The 22,483-nt window shown below is 37.1% G+C and overlaps 1 protein-coding gene across 1 annotated transcript in view; it reads left to right on the forward strand.

Annotated features, from left to right (window-relative positions):
- Window positions 1-909: 909 nt before the first annotated feature.
- TM9SF2 (transmembrane 9 superfamily member 2) overlaps window positions 910-22,483 on the forward strand; it is a 33,378-nt gene continuing 11,804 nt past the window's right edge. The window contains exons 1-10 of the mRNA XM_026708301.2: window positions 910-1,142; window positions 3,459-3,526; window positions 8,132-8,225; window positions 11,940-12,067; window positions 12,994-13,123; window positions 15,127-15,251; window positions 16,443-16,557; window positions 19,106-19,185; window positions 19,271-19,379; window positions 21,810-21,942. Coding sequence (XP_026564086.1) covers window positions 1,011-1,142; window positions 3,459-3,526; window positions 8,132-8,225; window positions 11,940-12,067; window positions 12,994-13,123; window positions 15,127-15,251; window positions 16,443-16,557; window positions 19,106-19,185; window positions 19,271-19,379; window positions 21,810-21,942 — 1,114 coding nt within the window. The 5' untranslated portion in view covers window positions 910-1,010. The remainder of the gene's footprint in view (window positions 1,143-3,458; window positions 3,527-8,131; window positions 8,226-11,939; window positions 12,068-12,993; window positions 13,124-15,126; window positions 15,252-16,442; window positions 16,558-19,105; window positions 19,186-19,270; window positions 19,380-21,809; window positions 21,943-22,483) is intronic.

Here is a 22,483-nt window from a genome sequence, read left to right on the forward strand (position 1 = left end):
ATCTAGTGGCTAACCCTAAATCAGGAAATTGGGAATATTTTAAGTATTTATAGTTTATTTACTTTTTACAAGTCATCTTCAAGTCATTTACTTTATTTACTTTTTACAAGTCATCAATTCATTTACTTTTTACAAGTCATGTAGTTTCTTGCTTTCTTTTTTTGAACTGGACAAAAATAGAAAATCTTTTGCATATGTATGTTCAGAGTTGATATGGATAATTTTATCTAATGTCTTTAAGCAGCTTCCATTTGCATTAGAGAATACTTTCTGGTTATTATGGCTCAAGTTTTCATTGTCCTGTTGAGAACAGTTGGAAGATAAACTAAGTTAGAACTTATTGTTAATTCTTGTAACTGCAGTGCAGAGATGTGATGTACATGTTTAAAATATGTCCTGGTGGTGTTTCCTTCATCTCATCCTCAGTCTGCCATGAAATCACCTTTAGGTGATATTTCATGTTCAAGTTTTAAAGTGGAGCACTTCCTCTTCTCCAAAAGATGAGAAAGATTTAAAAACTACAAAGTTAAAATGTATATATGTATATAAATGTATATAATTGTACATAACTTCTTTATCTTTCTGAATGCAAAATGTATTGACCGAAATGTATGTCAAAGAAGGCCACCACGTTCAATGTTTTTTAATGTTTATATATATATTTTTTTAAGTGTGGATTTCAACTTCCAGAATTCCCCTGAGCACCAGGTCGGCGAGGGAACTCTGGGAGTTGAAGTCCAACCGGTCTAAGGTGGTAGACTTTGAACTTCAGAACGGTGCCGTAATTGGACCACGCCTTCCTCAGACCCGCTGTAACCATGGCATTCAAGAAGCACACCCCACCCCACCCCACCCGCTAAGCGGAAATGACTCTCCCTGCACTTCCCGCGAACACCGGTCGACGTGTCTGCCGAAGCCGGAAGTAGCCGCCGAGAGAAGCTCGGACCGTTGGGGGGACCTCGGGGTTTTGTTTCGTTTCGGCTTCCTCCCCGTCCTCGTCTGGGGTCGCCATGGCGGTCGCGTGGCTGTTGTTGCTTTCCGCGCTCCAAGCGGTTCTTCAGCCCTTCGCCTCCCCTTTCTACCTGCCCGGCCTGGCTCCCGTTAACTTTTGCGACAAGTCGGCTAAGGTCTCGGAGTGCAAGGTCTGTGGCTGAGGAGGAGGGAGGGTCCCTTGCCTGGGAGAGGGGCGGGTCGGGACGGGACGGGCGAGCTTTCCTCCCCAAGGGCTCTCTGCCCCTGGGGCGGTTGCCGGTGATAATAAGAGTGGCTACCTTCCTTGGCCATGATCCTCAAGTGCTTTGTAGTCCTGGGATCCCCCACCGCCCAAATCTCATAGTGTCTGCTAAGATCGGTTGGTCTCAGCCTTCTTAGCTTCTTCTTTTCCTTCTCCTCCCCCGGCCAAAGTCGATTAAAAGGGCTATTCCCTGTTGCAAAAACCGAAAAGTTAAAAGCCCCCTCCCCGCCCCCTTCATTGACTTCTTGAACGGGCTATTGCTTTGACCTCAATACCAAAGTGTGATTTGCCATCACTGGCAATGTTTAAGAAAGGATTGAAATGGTATAAGGGTCTCCTGTTGGTGTGCAGGGGGTTGGACTGGAAGACCTCCAAGGTCCCTTCCAGCTCTATTCTGATTGATTGACTGGTTTGCTTTTTTTTTTCCTGGTTTGGTTGGTTGGGCTTTTGATCTTCGTGACCTTGCCCATCGACCTGGCACTTCTCTCGAGTGTCTAGAGTTCCTTAGAATTAAAATAGTTGAAGAGGAATTTTTTTTAAAAAAATAAGTTTATTATCCAGTCTTAGTTTGTATTTTGCCAACAAGGTTTTTTTCTGAACCAATTTCATTGATGTCCTGCTGTTTGAATAACTCAAATGACTGTAGTAGACAATGCACATTGAAGATTCATGGGAAAAGAAATGATTTGATGTTTTTCTTAAAATTTTGCTGTTGATGATTAATAGACCTTAATTTTGGCTTAGAATTATATGCAAACTCATCTAGCTGTAGATATTTAATAGTTAGAAGAACCAAGGCTTAGCATATTCTGTAAACTTAACTGTTATTTACATTAAATTTTAAGTTCCTGTCGAAGCCTTCTAGATGAATGGAAAATTTATTAGTGCGTGATTTGAAAAGAGGAAAAGCATCTTAATTATTCCAGTTTTCCTTTCTGTTCCTAGAGAAAGTCTTTTACATATTTTATATATTGTCATGATGTGTGAATCCAGCCACTGATATTTATTTTTCAAAGTATGGTTTTTTGGCTTAGCTCTTGGTGAATCATGTGTCTGACTTTATGGCTTGTGCAATAAGTTAATTAAATTTAAATTAAGTTAAAGTATGTTATGTTAGTATGTAAGAAATGCCATCCTCAAACTAGCATTTTCCTCACATGACTCTGTGGCAGTTGTACAGCTTTGACAGTCCTAAATAAATAAATTAAAAAAAATCTGTCCATTAGTTGTCCTCTCCAAAATGCAGATACTTTTGAAACCACTTTTGTATACAGTGGATAATCAATGTAATAATTATTACAAAACTTGATTATGGCCTCCTTTTTTGTGCCTTTATAAAAGATCACTTAGAACTCTGGAAATAGATGTCTGTCAGGTGCCATCTGTCATTATAATCGTCATATTCAGGGCCAGTATGCTGAGGAGGGGGAATAAGAAACCTATTGAATTTGTGTTTTATCTGTTTGCTATTTGGAAGGTAGTTGTTAGATAGAGAAAGTTAATGGATCTTTGATCTGATTGGAAAAACTATAATACATCATGTTAACTGTTTTTAATGTTATCTAATGTTTTCCATCTTGGGAAGATTATTCTATACTATCAATCCTACTAGAAATTTCAACTCTGTTAGTAATTTATTTGTTTATTTTCATTTTACAAACAACTCAAGGCAGCGAAAATATCCAGTACAGCTTCCTCCTATTTTCCTCAAAACAAGCTGTGAATTGGGTGGGGCTGTAAGAGGGTGGCTTGCCCAAAGTAATCCAGCTGGCTAATTTGAAAGTCTATTGATAAAATATTGTTTCAGTAATGCTATACAGTATTTTAAACTTTATAAGAAGATACATTTCTCTGTTGCTTAAATGATCAGCCCTACTATATTTCTTCCTATGGGCTACATGCTTTGAAAGTTGTAACCTTCTGTACCAACTTCCTGGTATGTTTTAGGAGCTTTCAACATCCACATGCATCAGATACACGAAACATGGGTTTCCTAAAGAGCGAGAAAATTCTTATTACTAACTAGATCCATTTCCCACTGGAAAATAGATTTCAATAAAAGCACATTAACTTTAGAGTTTAAAATAAAGTACTAAAGTACTTTAAAGTACTAAAGTTCTAAATAAAGTACTATGTTCAAAATACTTTAATAACATTGCCTATAGCTAAGAAAATTAGTGTGGATTAATTTAATGATCTAATAATGTCTTCTTGGTATTTGCAGTCTGCGATAGAACTATTTGTGAATAGACTGGATTCTGTGGAATCAGTCCTTCCTTATGAATATACTGCGTGAGTATATTATTCCTAATTTGGTTTGTAACATTGAACTAGTAGTACTTTATGAATGCTTTGCTAAGCCAAAAGAGGAATGGCTATCCCAATTCAGCCATGGTGGAAAATTACTTTTGCCCTTTGGATTAGTTCTTTGATGTAATATTTGAGTTGCTGAGTCCCGAGCATTTGTCCTGAGGACAGTATTGTATTCATTTGCTCAGTTGTAGATGTTAATTTTATAATTTATCTATACTATTTTAAACAAACATGGGACCACATTTGTTCCATAGTATAGATGTGGTCATAATGCATATCTAATAAAGGTTATTTTAGTTGTGATCTATTGTATTTTAGGATCTCATAACTAAAAATGTTCAAATTGCTAAACTAATTAATTTTAAATATCAGTATTTATTAGATTTCCTGTACATCTTAATGCAAAAATACAATTCTTTTGGAAAATACACTGCTCAAAAAAAATAAAGGGAACACTTAAACAATACAATGTAACTCCAAGTCAGTCGCACTTCTGTGAAATCAAACTGTCCACTTAGGTAGCAACACTGATTGACAGTCAATTTCACATGCTGTTGTGCAAATGGAATAGACAACAGGTGGAAAGCATAGTCAGTTTGCGTGACATCCCCAATAAAGGAGTGGTTCTGCAGGTGGTGACCACAGATCACTTCTCAGTTCCTATGCTTTCTGGCTGATGGTTTGGTCACTTTTGAATGCTGGCGGTGTTTTCACTCTAGTGATAGCATGAGACAGAGTCTACAACCCACACAAGTGGCTCAGGTAGTGCAGCTCATCTAGGATGGCACATCAATGTGAGCTGTGGCAAAAAGGTTTGCTGTGTCTGTCAGCGTAGTGTCCAGAGCATGGAGGCGCTACCAGGAGACAGGCCAGTACATCAGGAGACGTGGAGGAGGCCGTAGGAGGGCAACAACCCAGCATCAGGACCGCTACTTCCACCTTTGTGCAAGCAGGGACAGGAGGAGCACTGCCAGAGCCCTGCAAAATGACCACCAGCGGGCCACAAATGTGCATATGGCTGCTCAAATGGTCAGAAACAGACTCCATGAGGGTGGTATGAGGGCCCAATGTCCACAGGTGGAGGTTGTGCTTACAGCCCAACATCGTGCAGGACGTTTGGCATTTGCCAGAGAACACCAAGATTGGCACATTCGCCACTGGCACCCTGTGCTCTTCACAGATGAAAGCTGGTTCACACTGAGCACATGTGACAGATATGACAGGGTCTGGAGACGCTGTGGAGAACATTCTGCTGCCTGCAACATCCTCCAGCATGACCGGTTTGGCAGTGGGTCAGTAATGGTGTGGGGTGGCATTTCTTTAGGGGTCTGCACAGCCCTCCATGTGCTCGCCAGAGGTAGCCTGACTGCCATTAGGTACAGAGGTGAGATCCTCAGACCCCTTGTGAGACCATATGCTGGTGCGGTTGGCCCTGGGTTCCTCCTAATGCAAGACAATGCTAGACCTCATGTGGCTGGAGTGTGTCAGCAGTTCCTGCAAGGCGAAGGCATTGATGCTATGGACTGGCCCGCCCGTTCCCCAGACCTGAATCCAATTGAGCACATCTGAGACATCATGTCTCGCTCCATCCACCAACGCCACATTGCACCACAGACTGTCCAGGAGTTGGGGGATTCTTTAGTCCAGGTGTGGGAGGAGATCCCTCAGGAGACTATCCATCACCTCATCAGGAGCATGCCCAGGGATTGTATGGAGGTCATACAGGCACGTGGAGGCCACACACACTACTGAGCCTTATTTTGACTTGTTTTAAGGACATTACATCAAAGTTGGATCAGCCTATAGTGTTTTTTGTCACTTTAATTTTGATTGTAACTCCAAATCCAGACCTCCATGGGTTGCTAAATTTGATTTCCATTGATAATTTTTCTGTGAGTTTGTTGTCAGAACATTCAATTATGTAATGAACAAAGTATTTAATAAGAATATTTCATTCATTCAGATCTAGAATGTCTTATTTTTGTGTTCCCTTAATTTTTTTGAGCAGTGTATAATCTTTTTTCCCCAAGCATAAATTTTAAACATTAAAGATGGAAAAATTATGAGATTTTACACAAAAATGCAGATCTGATAAGATATGACACTCATAATGTTTTGGGTTATTTTTACTTTTAAAAAGCTTAAAACATTTTTCCTTTTGTCTTAGTATTTTTGAGCAAAGGTTGTCATTTAGTATTATGTGATGTGCCATGGTGCTTGATAATGTTGCTGTCAGCCTTCAAGATTTTTCTCCCTTTGCTTTGCTTCTTTTGGCTGTCATAAGTAAGGGGGGGGGAATGATTATGGGAAGTGAGCTGGAGGTGTTACAAACCAGAACTATATAAACTGTGGGGGGGAGCGGGGTACATTCTTGCTTAGGTTTCTATCCTATGCTATGCGCAGCTGCAACCCTTTATCAAACTATGTCAAGGTCAACGGACAAGCCTCATCACCACCTGGAGATGCCCACATGATGATATACACAACTTTTAATTGGATGAGCCAGTTGAACTATTGGTGGGAACGTTGCCATTACTTTGTATATGTGATTTACGCACCCATTTTCTCAGATTCAGAATTCTTTTGTTGCTACCACTTGATTTCCAGTTAAAGGTGTCTTTTCTCTGGTTAAAAGAGTCTAAGTATTTCTTTCTTGGATTTTGAATGGAGCACCAGCTGACAGTTGCATTGGTTGGTTTGTTGATTATGTGTCATCTGTTTGTTGTAACCCTAATCCTAACCCTAACATAAATATAACTTCTCCATGACAACATCTTGTCCTTCAAGTCTTCCAATAGTGCACCCCTCACCAGTCCACCTACCAAACTACCCACCATCTTTTTCCTTTTCCACCTTTTCCAAACTTAGATCCTTTCCCAGAGAACTAGGCCTTTGCATAATGTGATTGAAATGTAATAACATAAGCTTGATGTTTCTTTAGTGAACATTTGGGTTGATTTATTCAGTGATCAATTTGTTTATTTTTTGGCCTGTCCATGGTGTTCCCAAAAAATTTTCACCAACAGCAAAGTTCAAAAGTGTCAAAACTTTATCTATCCTGATTCTTTTAAATCCAACTTTCACTTTGATAGAGTATCAGAGGGAATGCCATTAGTGTTTTGCTAGTGGCCTTCAACATAGGGATTGGAGAATATTAGGTATAATTACACTTGATTTGAAGGCTTGACCCCTATGACATTAGTAGATAATTGCAGTGCCAGTTGGAAGAGTCAAAATACTTAATAGAGAAGTTGCATTTTTATTATTTTCTAAGATCATTTTTCCTGGGTGTGGAAAGGCAATCAGACCAAAATATATTTTAAGTAGTTGATATGCAAAATACATTTTAAGTAGTTGATTCACCCTTGTTCAAACCTAAAAATACTTAAATTTTGTCCCAATTTTCAAACTAAGAAGTTCTCTAATATTAGCTTGGTCTACTATCCTGCCATTGATTGTATTTGGAAGATATACCCTATAAGATATACCCTATACTTCCTAACTCTGCTCATGCAATACAGGCACTTTAAAATCCACTGTCCGTGTCTTATGCATTTATTAAATTTGTATGAATGCCCATTTCATAAAAAGCAACTCTGGACAGTCAACAATCTAATAAAGCAACATATATGTAAGTACATAAAATCAGTATAAAATATACAGTAAAAGATAAATATTATAAAAATAAATATGTAAATCCTATGCAGAGAATAAGAATAGCTACCACAACAATGGAGCCATTTAGGCATGTCTCCAGTTCTTTGGGATTCCAGGCCTGATAACATATCCAGGTCTTAAGGGGCTTCTGGTATCTCAAAAGGGATGAATAAATCCCTTATTATTGGTATATTATAGGATTTATAGAGAGTCTGGAGTTTGCCATATCTTCGTAATATCGAAGGCTACTGATTTTTTCTCCGTGTAGTTTCTTCTATCTGACTAGTTTGGACCTTTTCTTTGAATGTTGCCAAGTTTTGTTAAACTACAACCAAAATAAAGTGGGAAGTGACATCCCTTGACTGTTGTCATTCACAGACTGAAAGACCTAAACAAATAGATGCTAAGGAATTCTACTGCTATATGCATAGTAACTAGAGGATTTACGCTTCCTCCTTAACCATAGGCAATAGTTGTAAATTCAGAAGTTTGGTGACATCAAAATATTTTCTCAGATTCCAATTTTTAGCTTTTGTTACTATATAGTTTTAAATGATATGATTTTAAGTTTATGATATCAGCTTTGGTATTAACATTATGCTAAAATATTAATATACATTCATGTATAGGATGTCACATAAGGTGATATTCTCTGAATGTTATTTTCTTTTATTTCTTGTTTGCTTGGTTGCCTCTTTTTTATTTGAGTCATTGACTAAAATGAAGAATTGATTTTCTGAGTAGTTCGATTAAAACAGTTCCAAAATATGATTGAAAGTGTTAATTTCTGAAAATGTATAAGCTATTTAAAATTTAGAAAAATAACTGGACCTTTGATAAAATGTGATGCGCAGAGAGCTGTTCAAATAAAATAATTTAACCCATACTGAGAATGTTGGAATTTTATAAATCTGTATTCTTTCCTAGATTCGATTTTTGCCAAGCAGAGGGAGGAAAGCGACCTTCTGAAAACCTTGGCCAAGTATTGTTTGGTGAGAGGATTGAACCATCTCCCTACAAGGTATAATCCTCATTTGAACAACTGAAGAAATGTAAAATTGCAAAACAGAAAGCATGAATCTCATTAAGAGGAAAACTTGTGCAGAACTGTTGCATGGGAAGTACCAGTATGTAGCATTCTTGGGCCAATTTTAGAGACATGGAAGGAACCTACGGATGCTAGACTTGCTCTGTTTTTTTTTTTCTTTTGCTTGCTGCTGCTAGGATTAACGACAGCATTCTAATTCGGTTTGATGATATGGCCTCATTTTGCATTTCTCACAGTGCAATTCCTTGATGGAGTTACTGTGTTAAAATTAAAATGGCACACAGCTGCTCACATCCTACTAGCTTGGTTTTTCTGGCAAATGGTAGGCAGACAATCTGAAAGCAGCTTTCAGTGGACATTTAGTCAGACTTGCTGATGCCATTTGATTTTCTCACACTGCAGTGTTGATAATGTTTGACTGTCAGGTGTTGCATTGTGGAGAAGTGAAAAAAAATACAGTTTTGTGAAAAAGTTAGTACACCCCCAATGTGTGTACTGCACATTGTAAAGGTTTTTTAATGTATGTGGACAAATCGGTTATTTTATCTTCAGTCAAACTATATATAAAGCTAAAGATGACATAATTACACAAAACTATTACAATTTTCTTGGTAATGATTTATTCAACACAAAATTAACAGATATATACTTTCCTCTGTGGAAAAAGTTAAGTACATCCTTGGCTCTAATATCTGGTATTGCCTCCTTTGGCAAGAACAATTTGAAGCAGGTAGTTCTACTACTATCTATGAGACTCCAACATTGACTGGAAGGAATTTCTTCTTCAGCTGTGTGAATGTTGGAGGGGTTTCTTGCATACACAGCCCATTGCAAATCACCCCATATCTTTTCAGTAGGATTTAATCACAGCTTTGGTTTTGCCATTCCAGAACTCTCCATTTTTTGTGGGGGATTTTTTAGCCATTCTTCGGTGAATTTTCTGGTAAGTTTTTAGGATCCTTGTCATCTTGCGAGGTCTATTTTTGTTTAAGATTCACTTTTCTAACTGATAGTCTCATATTGTCCTCAAGCACCTTCTGGTACAATGAAGAATTCGTAATCGATTCTGTGATGCTGAGCTGCCAGACCCTGATGCAGCAAAGCAGCCCCAAATCATAACATTTCCAACATTAATTGGTATCTGATGAATGTTTCTTCTGGTGAAATGTTTCATTAAACATGTCTTCTAATACTGTGGCCAAGTAACCCTATATTTGCCTTATTTATTCAGAGCACATTCCAGAAGACCTGGTTTTGCCTTGCTGATCATGAGTAAACTTTAATCTTGCCCTGATGTTTTTTCTGGATGGCGAAGATATCCTTCTGACATACCTCTTATTTAGATTTAATTTATGCAGTTCCTCTCTAAAGGTAGATTCATCCATTTTGATTCAGTTGTGGCAAAAAATACCTGTAGGTCACATGATGAAATTCTTGGTTCTTAGAGACTTGTTTCAGCATCTGCTCTGAGATTGAACTTGTCTGGCCTAGGCAAGTTGGCAGTTGAAATATTTGCTATTTGTAGATGAAACAATGGGCTAAAAATATAAGTGATGCATTATATTTGTTATAGCCCTTTTATCAGTTGATATTGTTGAAGTGAAGATCAAATATATATATGTTGAAATATATTGAACACTTACCAGTGGGGATATATCTCTCTTCACTGTCCCCAATTCATGTTTTATGGTTGTGAGCTGCTCAAATATTGAGATAACAGTTTGCGCTGTGAGGGGGCATTGTTTTGCCATAAACTCAGTTGAATTTTCCCAGGGTGCCGCTCTATGTTCTGATTTTTCTTATTATTTTGGGATTTATTTTTCAGCTCCCCTGAAGCAGGTACCTGAGTTGGTTACTTATGAAGGTGACTGGCTATCATTTTGCTCTTCCCCCAAGAAATGAGGAAAGATCTAACGGTTATTGTTTTGCCAGCTGTTTGGTGGTCCCATTCTAGTGCTTCAAATTTGTTAGAGGTGGGTGGTGGCTGGGATTTGTTTTACTTACAGTTCTCTTTCTTGCAAAGTGCTTCTCAATTCTTGGCGGTTTTACAGATTTCAAAGGAGGGAGATGTCCTGGGCTAACACCATGGCATTTTTTTCTTTTCCTCAGTTCTAGGCAAAATCTGTTATCTTTGTATTTGTAGTTAAGTAAAAGTACTACAAAATTAATTATATAATAGAACTGAGCAGAGCTCTTGTAAAGTGTGTTGCGGTTCAGGTTTCTTCCCCAGTGGGGTTATATCTTTTTCACACGACTGTAGTTATGCTGCTGAATCCATTTGCATCAGTCATCACTTGTCTTATCAGAATACTGAATTGCTGTCTGCCTTTGGTCAGCCCTGGTGCTGTTTATTGCCTGACTCCGTCTGTTTTTGTTTTTTTAGGCATATACAGTCATTTTGGGGGGCAGATTCTGCTTTCTGTGATTAGGCAGAAGGTGACATGTAGCACAAGCAGATCTGAGGAGAGGTGGTTTTAGTCAATAAAATGGAAAAGGCCCAAGTTTTAAAAGAGCTGAGTTTTCAAAAAAAACTTATTCCCATCTTAACAAAGTTATTTGGCTGTATAATAATTGTGGATTGGAGTTATATGCTAATTTATTAATTTAGAAATGCTTGGAGGTTATCAGTAGTTTGTTTTCTTGGGCCAACAGCTACCTCAAATTTTATATTGACTGTAGTTAAGTTAGATTGTTGGTTGTTTTTTTTCACTGTGCAACTTTAGGCCACAACTGCTGCATGAATTACCACCAAGGTTTGAGGGCTCTCTGAAAGAAGCCCTAGGATCTACTCTTACATTTGCAGAAACACACGTAGTGTGATCATCTAGACCAGGGGTGTCCAACCTTGGCAACTTTAAAGACTTGTGGACTTCAACTCCCAGAATTCCTCAGCCAGCAAAGCTGGGAGTTGAAGTCCACAAGTCTTAAAGTTGCCAAGGTTGGACACCGCTGATCTAGACCTTTACTTTGCAGACTCTATATCATTGAGTACATTTTTCCCCTAACCCAATGCTTTCTAGATATGGTGACTTACAATTCCTAATATCTCAAGTAGCCCTTCTGATGGAATCATAATGCAGTGCATCTGAAAGGTTGTGCTAGAACTGCTCTGTACAGCAATCTGATATTTACCTTCTGTTTTTAACATTGATTTTATTATCTGACTTCTGCTTTGATCTTGATGGGACAATGCTTTCATTAAATGTCAACTGATATTTGGTGCTTATTGGGTCCTTCCAAAATAGAGGTGCCTATGTATGACAATGCTCCTCAGGTTTCATTATTGTCAGGTGTTTGCAATTCTACCCCTCTGTTTTTGGAGGAATCTATCCCTGTAGAAAAGTATAATTTAGCTGTTAAACTGTAAGCTGAATCCTTCAGAGTTGAAAATCTGATTTCTTTTTCTGTATGGATTCAAGAAAGGTTCTTGTTTAAGAGAAACAAATGGACATAGAATAGTTGGACTACAGCCTTATTTGGCTTAAACAAACAATTGCTTTAGAAATATGAATTTATACAGAAGAGAGAATGCCACTTTTAATGAATGATATCTTGATTACATACATTGATTCAACAATAGTATATGGAGCTGCCAACTAGTCTATTTGTATAAAGTTTCTGTCTTAACTTTGCTATAGGTTTTAAGATAGAATTCCTTCTAACCTGAATATTTTTCATTTTTCATAGTTTGACTTTAACCAAAAAGAGACTTGCAAACACGTTTGTACAAAAGAATATGATCTTAGTAAACCTGAACAAAGGCAAAAATTACAATTTCTGAAAAAGAGTATGCTATTAAACTATCAGCATCATTGGTGAGTTTACAATTTTAATGTATGTGGTTTAAATTTTAGCAGAAATACAATTATTTTATGGTATTTTAGTTAAAATAAAAGCAATGGTTATTTTTATGTCAAGTGCTGTGGATTGACACAATTGTCAATCTACAGTTAAAACCTTACTTAGCTATAGTAAAAGAACTATTGTATAAACAACTCTTACAGAACTCCAAAGAACAATTTTTAATAAAGTAAATGTATCAGAAATTCATTCATATTTTTTTTTCTTGGTGATACAGCCAGACAATTTTTCATTGTTTTTGACTACAACATTCTAAACTGGTTAATCCCCTGAGTTATTTAAAATATGCGATTTAATATATCGACAATCAAAATACAAGTAACAAATAATATGTCATGATCCCGACTAACAAACCCAAGCAAATCAGAACTCTGAGACTGAGGTCTTCCTCTAAGAATGTCTTTATTGGGTACATCATTATCAGCACAATCAAATGGAAAAATAATTCCTAATGTTTACCATGGTTTCAGCATAATTAAAATGGGAAATAACTCCCTGCCCAAAAGTCACAGGTCACATTGGCCAATTTGATTGATTGGTGAGCTCTCTAGGCAATCCTCCCTGTTTCTATCTACCACCTGTAGAAATAACCTTCCCCCTCTTGTGGCAACTGAGGAATAGAAAAATGGCTTCTGCCAGGTTCGTTTCAAAGTTGACAGAATATATTATTTGTTCACCTCACTGCAAACTGCTGGGTTTGGCAGCCCCCCCTTCCCCCCTGCGGTGTTTCCTAGTTAGGAATGTTCTCTATAAAAATTGGTCTGCAGACCAGCTTATAATATTTTCAATGTGAATCTTTTGTCTTGGACCTTTAAATATTGATATTTAGCTTTAATGTTGTTTTCTGAAGCATTTCCTGAAGTACTTTTTTTTTAAATAGGATTGTGGATAATATGCCAGTAACATGGTGTTACGAGGTTGAGGACAATCAGAAATTTTGCAATCCTGGATTTCCCATTGGTTGCTATGTTACAAAAGATGGACATCCCAGAGGTGCCTGTGTTATAAGTGTAAGTTCCTTGAAAGTTCATCTTGAGCCACATTTTGACACCACAATCTGCAAATATTTGAACTGTGACTAAGTTGCTTATTTTCGTCTCTAATTGAGTGAAGGCTTTATCGGGGCTTTTATTAATATGTTACTGTTCGGTTTAAATAGTTGATATTCAATTTATCAATGTAAGGATTGCCCCACATATCTTTTAAACATATAAGTCATATGGATTTTTATTTCACATGTTTGGTTTTTGTTATGTAAGAAGGTATCTTGTGTGCTTTGATTTAATTCTGCGTCCTTACAGATGAGCAGAGCAGAATGAGGCAGGTATTCAAAGGATAATTCTAATCATAGCAAGATAGTCAGCTTAGAATTATGTCAATCTGATAGTTATCTAGCTTGCTAAGATTGCACAGTGTAACTAAAGATTGTTGAATTAATTTTTGTATTTTACATCTATCCACAGTTAATGTATAAGTAAAATTATTTGGAGAATTTGGGTTTTCAGAGGAAGAAAGCTTGCTTTTAAAACATGAGATATAATTCATTTTTACAATTTATTTTGACTCACTTTGAAACACTTCATTTTGTTAGCACCATAATTATTTCCTTGTTCTACAAAAAACAAGATTTTTAAATGTTCCTAGCAGTTGTAATACTTTGTACAAAAATAAATGCAATTAGATACGTAGTTAATTCTACAGATACTCCTTTGTAATGTCTACTCATTTAGCAACTGTTTGAAGTGACAGTGATGCTAATAATTTACTGTGGATCCTCATAGTTGTGGATGTTTCAGCATCCCTACAGTCATATCATATTTCAGGTGCTCAACTACCACTCATAATTACAGTGTTACAATGTCCTGCAGTCATGTGGTTGCCATTTGCAATTTTCATTGCTGGCTTCCGACAAGCAATGGCAAAGCTTTCATGAAATTGCAAATGGCAATCACTTGACTCTGTCACGTGATTGCCATTTGCAATCACATGACAGTGGAAAACTAACAGCTGTTGTAAGTCAGCATAGTTATACAAAGTTACTCTTTAAACCTGCATTGTTTGATAATGGAGTTCCCAATCCCACTTAAACTTGGTGAGGATTACCTGTAATTTGAACATTTAAAATTGATTTTAATTTGATAAGGGTACTTCGTTTAAGATGTATCCTAAATTTGTAAGTAATCTGGCTTGATTTTTTTATTCTTTACTAACAGCAAAATGTAGCTTAGACTTTCCTATTGACGACATGGTATATATTTTATGCTCTTAATTTATTTTATGCATCAAAAGCAGCACTGACAAACAGTACCTGAACAGTTTATGAGCTGAGAGTGAAACTGTGAATTCGAAAGCAACTTATTACTTGACTTTATTCAATTATAATAGTAAACAATAGTTAGTTCACATATTGGACACAGGCTTAATACTGCTAATAAGTTTATATCCTTGTGGTTCCATCAGCGAGTAGGTTTACAACTGATAGCTAACAATTAATCTGCAGCTTGGATTGCACACTTATTAACAGGTCTTATGAAGGTGGGACTGAAGTAAACCAAGCCAGAATCCTGCCTCTCTATTAACAAGAGAGAAAATTTGTCAGTGGGACTGGTTCATAGCACTTACAGTTTAGTGTTAGGAGCTGTGGTAAGCACTGGGCTTGTGTTTTCCTTTCCTCTGAAGGTAGAGAGTTTCTTGGCTTTCCTTTCCGTTGAGCAGTCCTCAGGAATAATCCATTATTAAATTAATGTAAAAATGCTAAAAGTACTTAAGAATGATTTTCAGCAAGGAATCCAAACGTCAGAATTTGGCCCAGACTAATTTGATAGTAGTTCTTCAGTTTGTCATCTTAAGAAATCTTCAAGTCTTGCTTTTGGTAATGGTTTAACTGGAAACAGATGTGGAGCTCATTATGGTGGTGTTTTCATGTAGGATAGCACATAATCAGGACAGGCTTAGTTTCTTCAATTTAAAAAGAATATCCGTATTCTAATTTAGTTTATTTTATGTTCTTTAGTCAGAATTCCATGATTCAGATACTTTCTATATATTCAACCATGTGGATATTAAAATAGTCTATCATGTTGTGGAAAATGAAGCACCAAGGGCAAGACTCGTAGCTGCTAAACTTGAACCAAAAAGGTGAATATTGATTTTTATGTAAGAGAGCACAAGATTATGTGGGATGCATGATGCAAATGAGATTTTTGATAATTAAAACGAAGTAAGAAAACTTAATGTGCCATCTACAGGGGTCTTCTTATAACTTGGCCAAATATCTGATGCCAGAGAAAATGTGTACATAAACAAAAATCTAGGACTAGTTTTGTCAGAGAGTTTGAGATGACTTAGTGGGTCTCCTTTCATTAATTTGATTCCTATCACAACAGCTTTATAAGGTACAGGTAACAATTGTGAGAGAGTGACTGGCTCAAAATCTCTTGGGGAATCATTCATGCATTCATGCATTCATTCATTCATTTTGATGTGGCACCTCCTGACTCCAGAGTGGCTCTGGGTAGACCACAGTAAAATTATCCGAATCAACAATAATACAGTAAAAACCTCTTTAGCCCCATGAGGATTTCAATCTGGTCTCCACTATTCAAATCAACACTTTGATTACTGTGCTACAGTAGAAATAAAATACAGCACACACAAACACACGCACGCATGTATGTATGGTATTCAGCTTTGTTCGAATATGTTCGAGATGTTTCGGCAGAATCTCATCTGCCATCATCAGCCAAAACGTCGCTACAACTTTAAAAGCACAACTATAATGATGTGGGAAAATACCCGAAAGAAGCTGAATACCATACATATAAATACCCCTGAAAACTTAAGATTATAATATTAAAATATATATATGCAAACTCTTGACTGTATCTTTATTCTGCTAAATCCTTAAATATTGTATGATGCCTTTTAAAGAAATGTTCTTAGGAGTTAGTAGCTATAATGGATTGAGTAGAATCTTATCTTGTAACAGTGATTCTGCTTGAATGATGATAGCTTTGACTTTGTAGTGTGTCCATTCTTTCTTATTTTTATTTAACTACATTTCAAGCTGTTTGAAGTTTTATTTTTCTCTGTGCAAAGGTATATAACTCCATGGCCAAGACTTCCCATTTGTGTCTCTTACTTTCTAGGTAGTATGTTTGCTCTCTTCCATCTTTCTTTTGTTGATATAATTAAATTTGCCTCTTCATAAGTTCGGTTTCTAATGTTATGACTACAAAACATTGTACTTTGGGCTTTGATGTTAAAGCATGGTTAAGATTGAACATGCATATTGTGATTATACCTATAATTTGCTTGTTTTTTTTTTAGTTTCAGGCACACAAATATTGACAAACCAGACTGCTCAGGACTACCTATGGGTTTAAGGAACATTATTAATGATGGAACTGTCAAAATTGCTTATACATATTCAATTAGTTTTGAGGTTGGTACAGATAACGTCATTCCTTTTGTGTCAGGCAAATAAAATTGAGTATGTGGTCATGACATATTTAAGTGAAATAAGATGTTAACTGATTAAACTGTTTATTCATCCAAGACATCAAACAGCATGGCAAACTAATCAGCTGTGATTTGATGGTTATACTTTGTTGTGGGTGCTCTGTTATTGGAAATTTTCAACAAGAGATTGGACGATCATTTGGAATGGCATAAAGTCTTCTGCCTTAGGCAAGGATTTGAACTAGAATACCTCTAAGGTTCCTTTCAGTCCTATGATTCTATGTCTATGTCTATTTAGTGAGCAGGTTAATAATAATAACAGTAGAATAGAGTTGAACCTTCCTCTGTCATATTTGGATTCCCTTTTCACTTTTCCTAAGCGGGGGCAGTGGAGTTGGAACAGCCTCAGGTGTTGAAAGGTCAAGTTAGCTCCCCTTCATTCTTGGATAGTGTCAACTTGTAAAACATTTCTACACTTGTTTCCAAGTTGGCATAAGAAAGAGGAAAGGGTGGGAGGAAGGACTGGAGAAGCATACGGCAAATGAACTTAGAAGCACGTTCCAACTTTATCTTAAAAAAGATTATAGCTAAGCACTGAAGCTTTTGCCTGCAAAAAACTTTAATTGGAGAATGTGATGGATGACACATAGCCTGTGTACATGCTTAATTGGAGAAACTGATTTATGGTCATGCCAGTATGTCGCTCCTAATGAATTCTTTGAAGTTTTTTGAAGTTTGGCTCAAGACTCATGATTTAATTAGGGCGATTGCTGGAATCCTGACAGCTAGGACATATCATGGCCCATATAAACTATACTAGAACAACTCACAAAAATGAATTGTTACAGTACTCAGCCATAATTTAATTATAGTTTTGGTCTAGATAGTACATCAACCTAGCTACATTATGACATGAGAGAATATATTTTATTCTTGAATTTTGTACATACTCTATTTCTGTCTAATTTATATACAGTTAGTTCTTGATTTATGACCACAATTGAGCCCCAAATGTCATTGCTAAGTGAGATAGTTGTTAAATGAGTTTTGCTCCATTTTATGACCTTTCTTGCCATGGTTAAATGACTCACTTAAGATGCTAAGTTAGTAGCCCAGTTGTCAAATGAATCTGGCTTCACCATTGACTTTGTTTGTCAGAAGGTTGCAAAAGATGATCACATGGCCCTGGAACAACCATCATAAATATGGACCACTTGCCAAGGACCTGATTTTTGATCGCCAAGGACCTGATTTTTGATCACCAAGGACCTGATTTTTGATCACGTGACTGTGGGAATCCTGCAATAGTCATAAGTGTGAAAAACAGTCATAAGTCCCTTTTTTCTATTGCTTTGTAACTTTGAACAGTCACTAAACAAATGACTAAGTAGAGAACTACCTCTGGTTGAGGTAGTCGCAAACTCACAAATGGTGACTCTGGATGCTAAGATTAGACTAAAATCAAAACCAACCAGCAATGTAAAATCAATAGAGAAAAAAATACAAGGCATAAACATTTTAGCTGTTGCAAGCAGGCTCACCCAGGGCATTGGCTCAATAGCTGGAGGAAAAGCTGGATCTTTGAGACTAAATAAAAGGCCAGCAAGATTAGAACAATCAACATCTCTGGGATATTCTGCACTGTGACACTTCCTGGGATAGTCCAAATGGTTTTATACAAGGGGCCCAGAAGCACGCCCATCCGGTCAAATCTCATGGGATGGGCAGAAATAATAGGCAATGCATGTGCCATAAAGAGCTTTATATGTGGTAACCAGCACACTGAATTGCAGCTAGAAACTTTCTAGGAGATAGGCAGCTCACAAAGTACCAGCATGCCTATTAACTGGCTGCACTACTGCATTCTCAGCTATTGAAGCTTCCGGTGATCTTCAAGAGCAGCCTGGGCTGAGTACTTTATAGTAGTCAAACCAGGGAGTCACCAAGGTATGAGTGACCGTGAGTAGGACTGCCTGATCCAGGATTGGTGCACAAGATGGATTTGTATAAATAAGGGAGATCAAACAGGAGAAGAGACACCTGAAGGGTAATGAATGGTGAATCTGATTAAGCATCATTCATTCGTTCATCCGTTCGTTCTTTCACTCAGTCTCTATGGCTGCCTATCTCAGAAATTAGAATCACAACCCTACTGTGTGATAAAAAGGACAATAAATCCTCAATATTTTCTGTCTTTGTGTCCTCAGTCAGTACACCTTGGTATATCCACATTATACTTTGCTTTGCAAATTGTGCTGCTTCTGGCACAATTTAAGATGCTGGCTGTTATCTATAAAACCTTTCATGGCACCAGCTGGCCTGTCTAGAAATGGGTCTTTAATGGTTTGGGCAGCATGAATTCAGACAGAATTTTGGGAGTGACAAAAATTAAAACCTACTAGGAGGTAAAGTTTTCAAAATCCTGAAAAAATGACTTTAATTTGCTATTTTGTTTTTTCTGATATTTTCTATTCCCCCAAAACCCAGAAATCTATTTCTAAAAATTCAAGATGAATAACTTATTTTTTCAGGAAAATACAGAAATTAGATGGGCATCCAGATGGGATTATATTTTAGAATCCATGTCCCACACGCACATACAGTGGTTTAGGTAAGGCCTACTTTCGTAATTCAGACAATTTTACAGATAGATATAAAAATGAACAATTCTAATAGCAGGTTGCCTTGTTTTCCAGTATAATGAATTCGCTGGTGATTGTCCTTTTCCTCTCTGGAATGATAGCTATGATTATACTAAGGACTCTGCATAAGGACATTGCAAGATATAACCAAATGGATTCTACAGTAAGTATACAATTGTTCTGGAAAATTCCTTTCTCCCTCCCTCTCTCCCTCCCTCCCTCTCCCCTCCCCTCTTCCGTCTCTTTAAAGCAGCAAGGTCTCACGTTGTATACGTAGGTATTTAATTTTCATAGCTGAAGGATAAATGACGACTTGATGAAATAATTCAAGTAGATGGAACCAGATTTTCATACAGAGATTGCAAAGTGTAGTATTAAATCAGATTAGATTATTCAGAGATGGGTGTCTGCTTTGGTGTGCAAAGTTTAAACAAAAAGCTTTTTTGTTTTTCTACCCCAAAACACCAGGAAATTGCATTACTGTTCCTCAATTATTTGTTGTTGAAATTTAGTGATGTGCTTTCTGAAAGCTGCAAAAAAGGGGTCTTAGGGTTAATTACCCTTAGGGTTAACAATAGCATGTTATACTGTTTAATACTTTCTAATTAATAGTTCTAACATAATATGAGTCCTTTTTCCTCATCAAGGCTCTGTTTTATATAAATATATTTGCAATCACACTGTTATGTAGACTATGACCAGTTAACTTTATTTTAGCTCAGCTCAGTTGTATAGAAGCAAATACATTGATTGTATGTCTGTCCTTCTCAGATTGCATAAATGCACTTGTTTAACAGTAATAGAATTCAGTAATAGAATTTTGGGTAATATTTAATTTTTAAAGAAAAATAGTAATGCAGATTCTTCTGTGGGTGTGATTCAGTTTCCATGGACATACTTATTAATAGCAGATATTAATAAAGAACATAATATTATTTGTTGTACCATCATCTCCTTTAGCTGTGAAAAAAGCACTGCAGGATGTGTCAGTTGGCAACATCTTTCTTCTCTACTTTTTGGTTACTTTTTGTCACAGATATAATTTTTAAAAATGAAATTAGTCATTTGAAGAACAATTGCCTTTTTTGCTGTGCTTATTAAATAATATCGAGAGTTAGTTTATGGTTATGTTGTATCCACAATTAGGAGAACTGGTGGGCCCATTTGAAAGGTTGAAGTTCAACCACCATGGAAAATGTGACCAGTTTACCAGAAGACAAACTCAAATGAAGCTAACAGTTTCCCCAGATTTTTACTTGTAAGGAAGTAGATATGATGGTCTGGGCTCCAAAAATCAAATCTCATATTTGTGTATATGGAGACATACTCCTAAATGAAACAGCTTTCTTGACTGCTGTTTGAGTAGAAAATCGGATACAAATGGGATATTTAACACCTGGATATATTCATTGAAGCGCATCCCCTCCCAAACATAAGCAAAAGTGTAAGCCGTGCATGCTGGAAACAAACAGCCTGTAATGGTATGTGGGAATGATTTTGGGAGACTGAAGAAATGCTGCCTAGGGAATGGTCAAATAAGAGAGAGCATAGCCCAGCGGTCCCCAACAATTGTAGCCCAGTGCGGGGGAACTGGGCCACACGAACAGCGGGTTGATGCATGCATGCAGCCCTTGTGTGAGTGGTGGACCAGCACAGACGTGCAGCTTGACTTGCATGAGCAGCAGGTCACCGCACACCTGTGCGATTGCCTGTTGGCTGGCAACTCACACAAGTTGAGTTGTGCATGCATGCAGATGTGCTCAGCTAACCACATGAGCGGTCCAGTTCCAAATGGCCATGGCTTGGTAGTGGACCATGGCCCAGGGGGTTGGGAACCTTGGCATAGTTTACAGTTGCATGGTGGGTGAGAGGCTTAGGAGGGACCTCCCTAAGTTATTTGAGCTGTAAATGTGAGAGCAGGAGGATTATACCTGATAGAATTGTACAAATCAGATTTCATATACAAATCAGGAAAAAGGAGAAAAATTACATGGAATAGGATCCCTGTGTGGGCTGAGGAACATATTTGCAGATACACAGAAGTCCACCAACTTTGGGGACCTCAAGTTGTTTATTTATTTATTTGATTGATTGATTGTTGTTCATCTCAACAAGTGATCCAGGGTGGCATACATCATAAAAAAATGCTGTTGAGATTCTGGAATGAGGCCAAACACATGTTGAATATCAGTGCTAGGGAAAAGTTTCACTGATTTATGTCCCAGGTTTAGCGACTTTCTGTAGAGTAGAAACGCATATTCTTGCTTGTAGGACAATTCGAAAACTTTTTATCTTTGCATGTTAATAGAAAAGAATTCTGAGGTTCATATATAATAGGTTTCTGATGCATGTTTTGAATGTTGTAGAAGCTTTGTATTTCCCATCATTTTGGAAGATTATGTGAAATGATTAGAATTTTATTTATAGAACTCTTTGAATAAACTGAATTGATTGAAACTGAATACATAAAAAATTGCATATCTGAAAAGGATAAATAGATAATAAGAGTATAATAAATGATGAGTTGGGAAACCTATACTATGTGAATCAGACATATCATTGTAATATGCTAAATTGATCATTTCCTTTTCAGGAAGATGCTCAGGAGGAATTTGGCTGGAAATTGGTTCATGGTGACATATTTAGACCCCCACGAAAAGGAATGCTGCTTTCTGTCTTTCTGGGTTCTGGAACTCAGATTTTAATTATGACATTTGTTACATTATGTAAGTACAGTATAAATACTGTTAAAATACTGGTTCATTTTCGAAGTCTGAATTCTTTAAGCAGGATTTCAAGAATGCTCTGTGTTGTAGGAATAGCTATTTATATATTAATGTGTAAACGCAACAAGTTGAGGCTGGAGTGTGTTTATCTTGTACTGTGCTAAGAAGAGTTGGAAATCAATGCCACTAATAACGCTCCTTGTGCCCCAAAAGACCTGGTCTTGTGCGGAAGACTGGGGGAGGGGAGCGGGGTGGGGAATTGTCGGAGCTTCCATACATTTGCTAATATCTAGAAACTGGCTCCTTTCAACTCTTATTCCTGAATTTTGTACAATTCAGTTAAATCATTATGAGAACATAGCAAACACTATAACCTTTAAAGATATTTATTTAACTTCCGTGCCACCCATCTCGCCTTTTTTTTCCTTGCCATCTCTTCCCCCTTTTTTCTTGATATGTGTTCATGTAGTCACATGAGGCAATGTATCGTAACATGGGCATCTTTTAAATGTTTGGACTTCAATTCCCAGAATTCTCAGCA

The sequence above is a fragment of the Pseudonaja textilis genome, chromosome 8 (assembly GCF_049901715.1).
Source record: "Pseudonaja textilis isolate UNSWEBS1 chromosome 8, rPseTex1.2, whole genome shotgun sequence".
Taxonomy (NCBI): domain Eukaryota; kingdom Metazoa; phylum Chordata; class Lepidosauria; order Squamata; family Elapidae; genus Pseudonaja; species Pseudonaja textilis.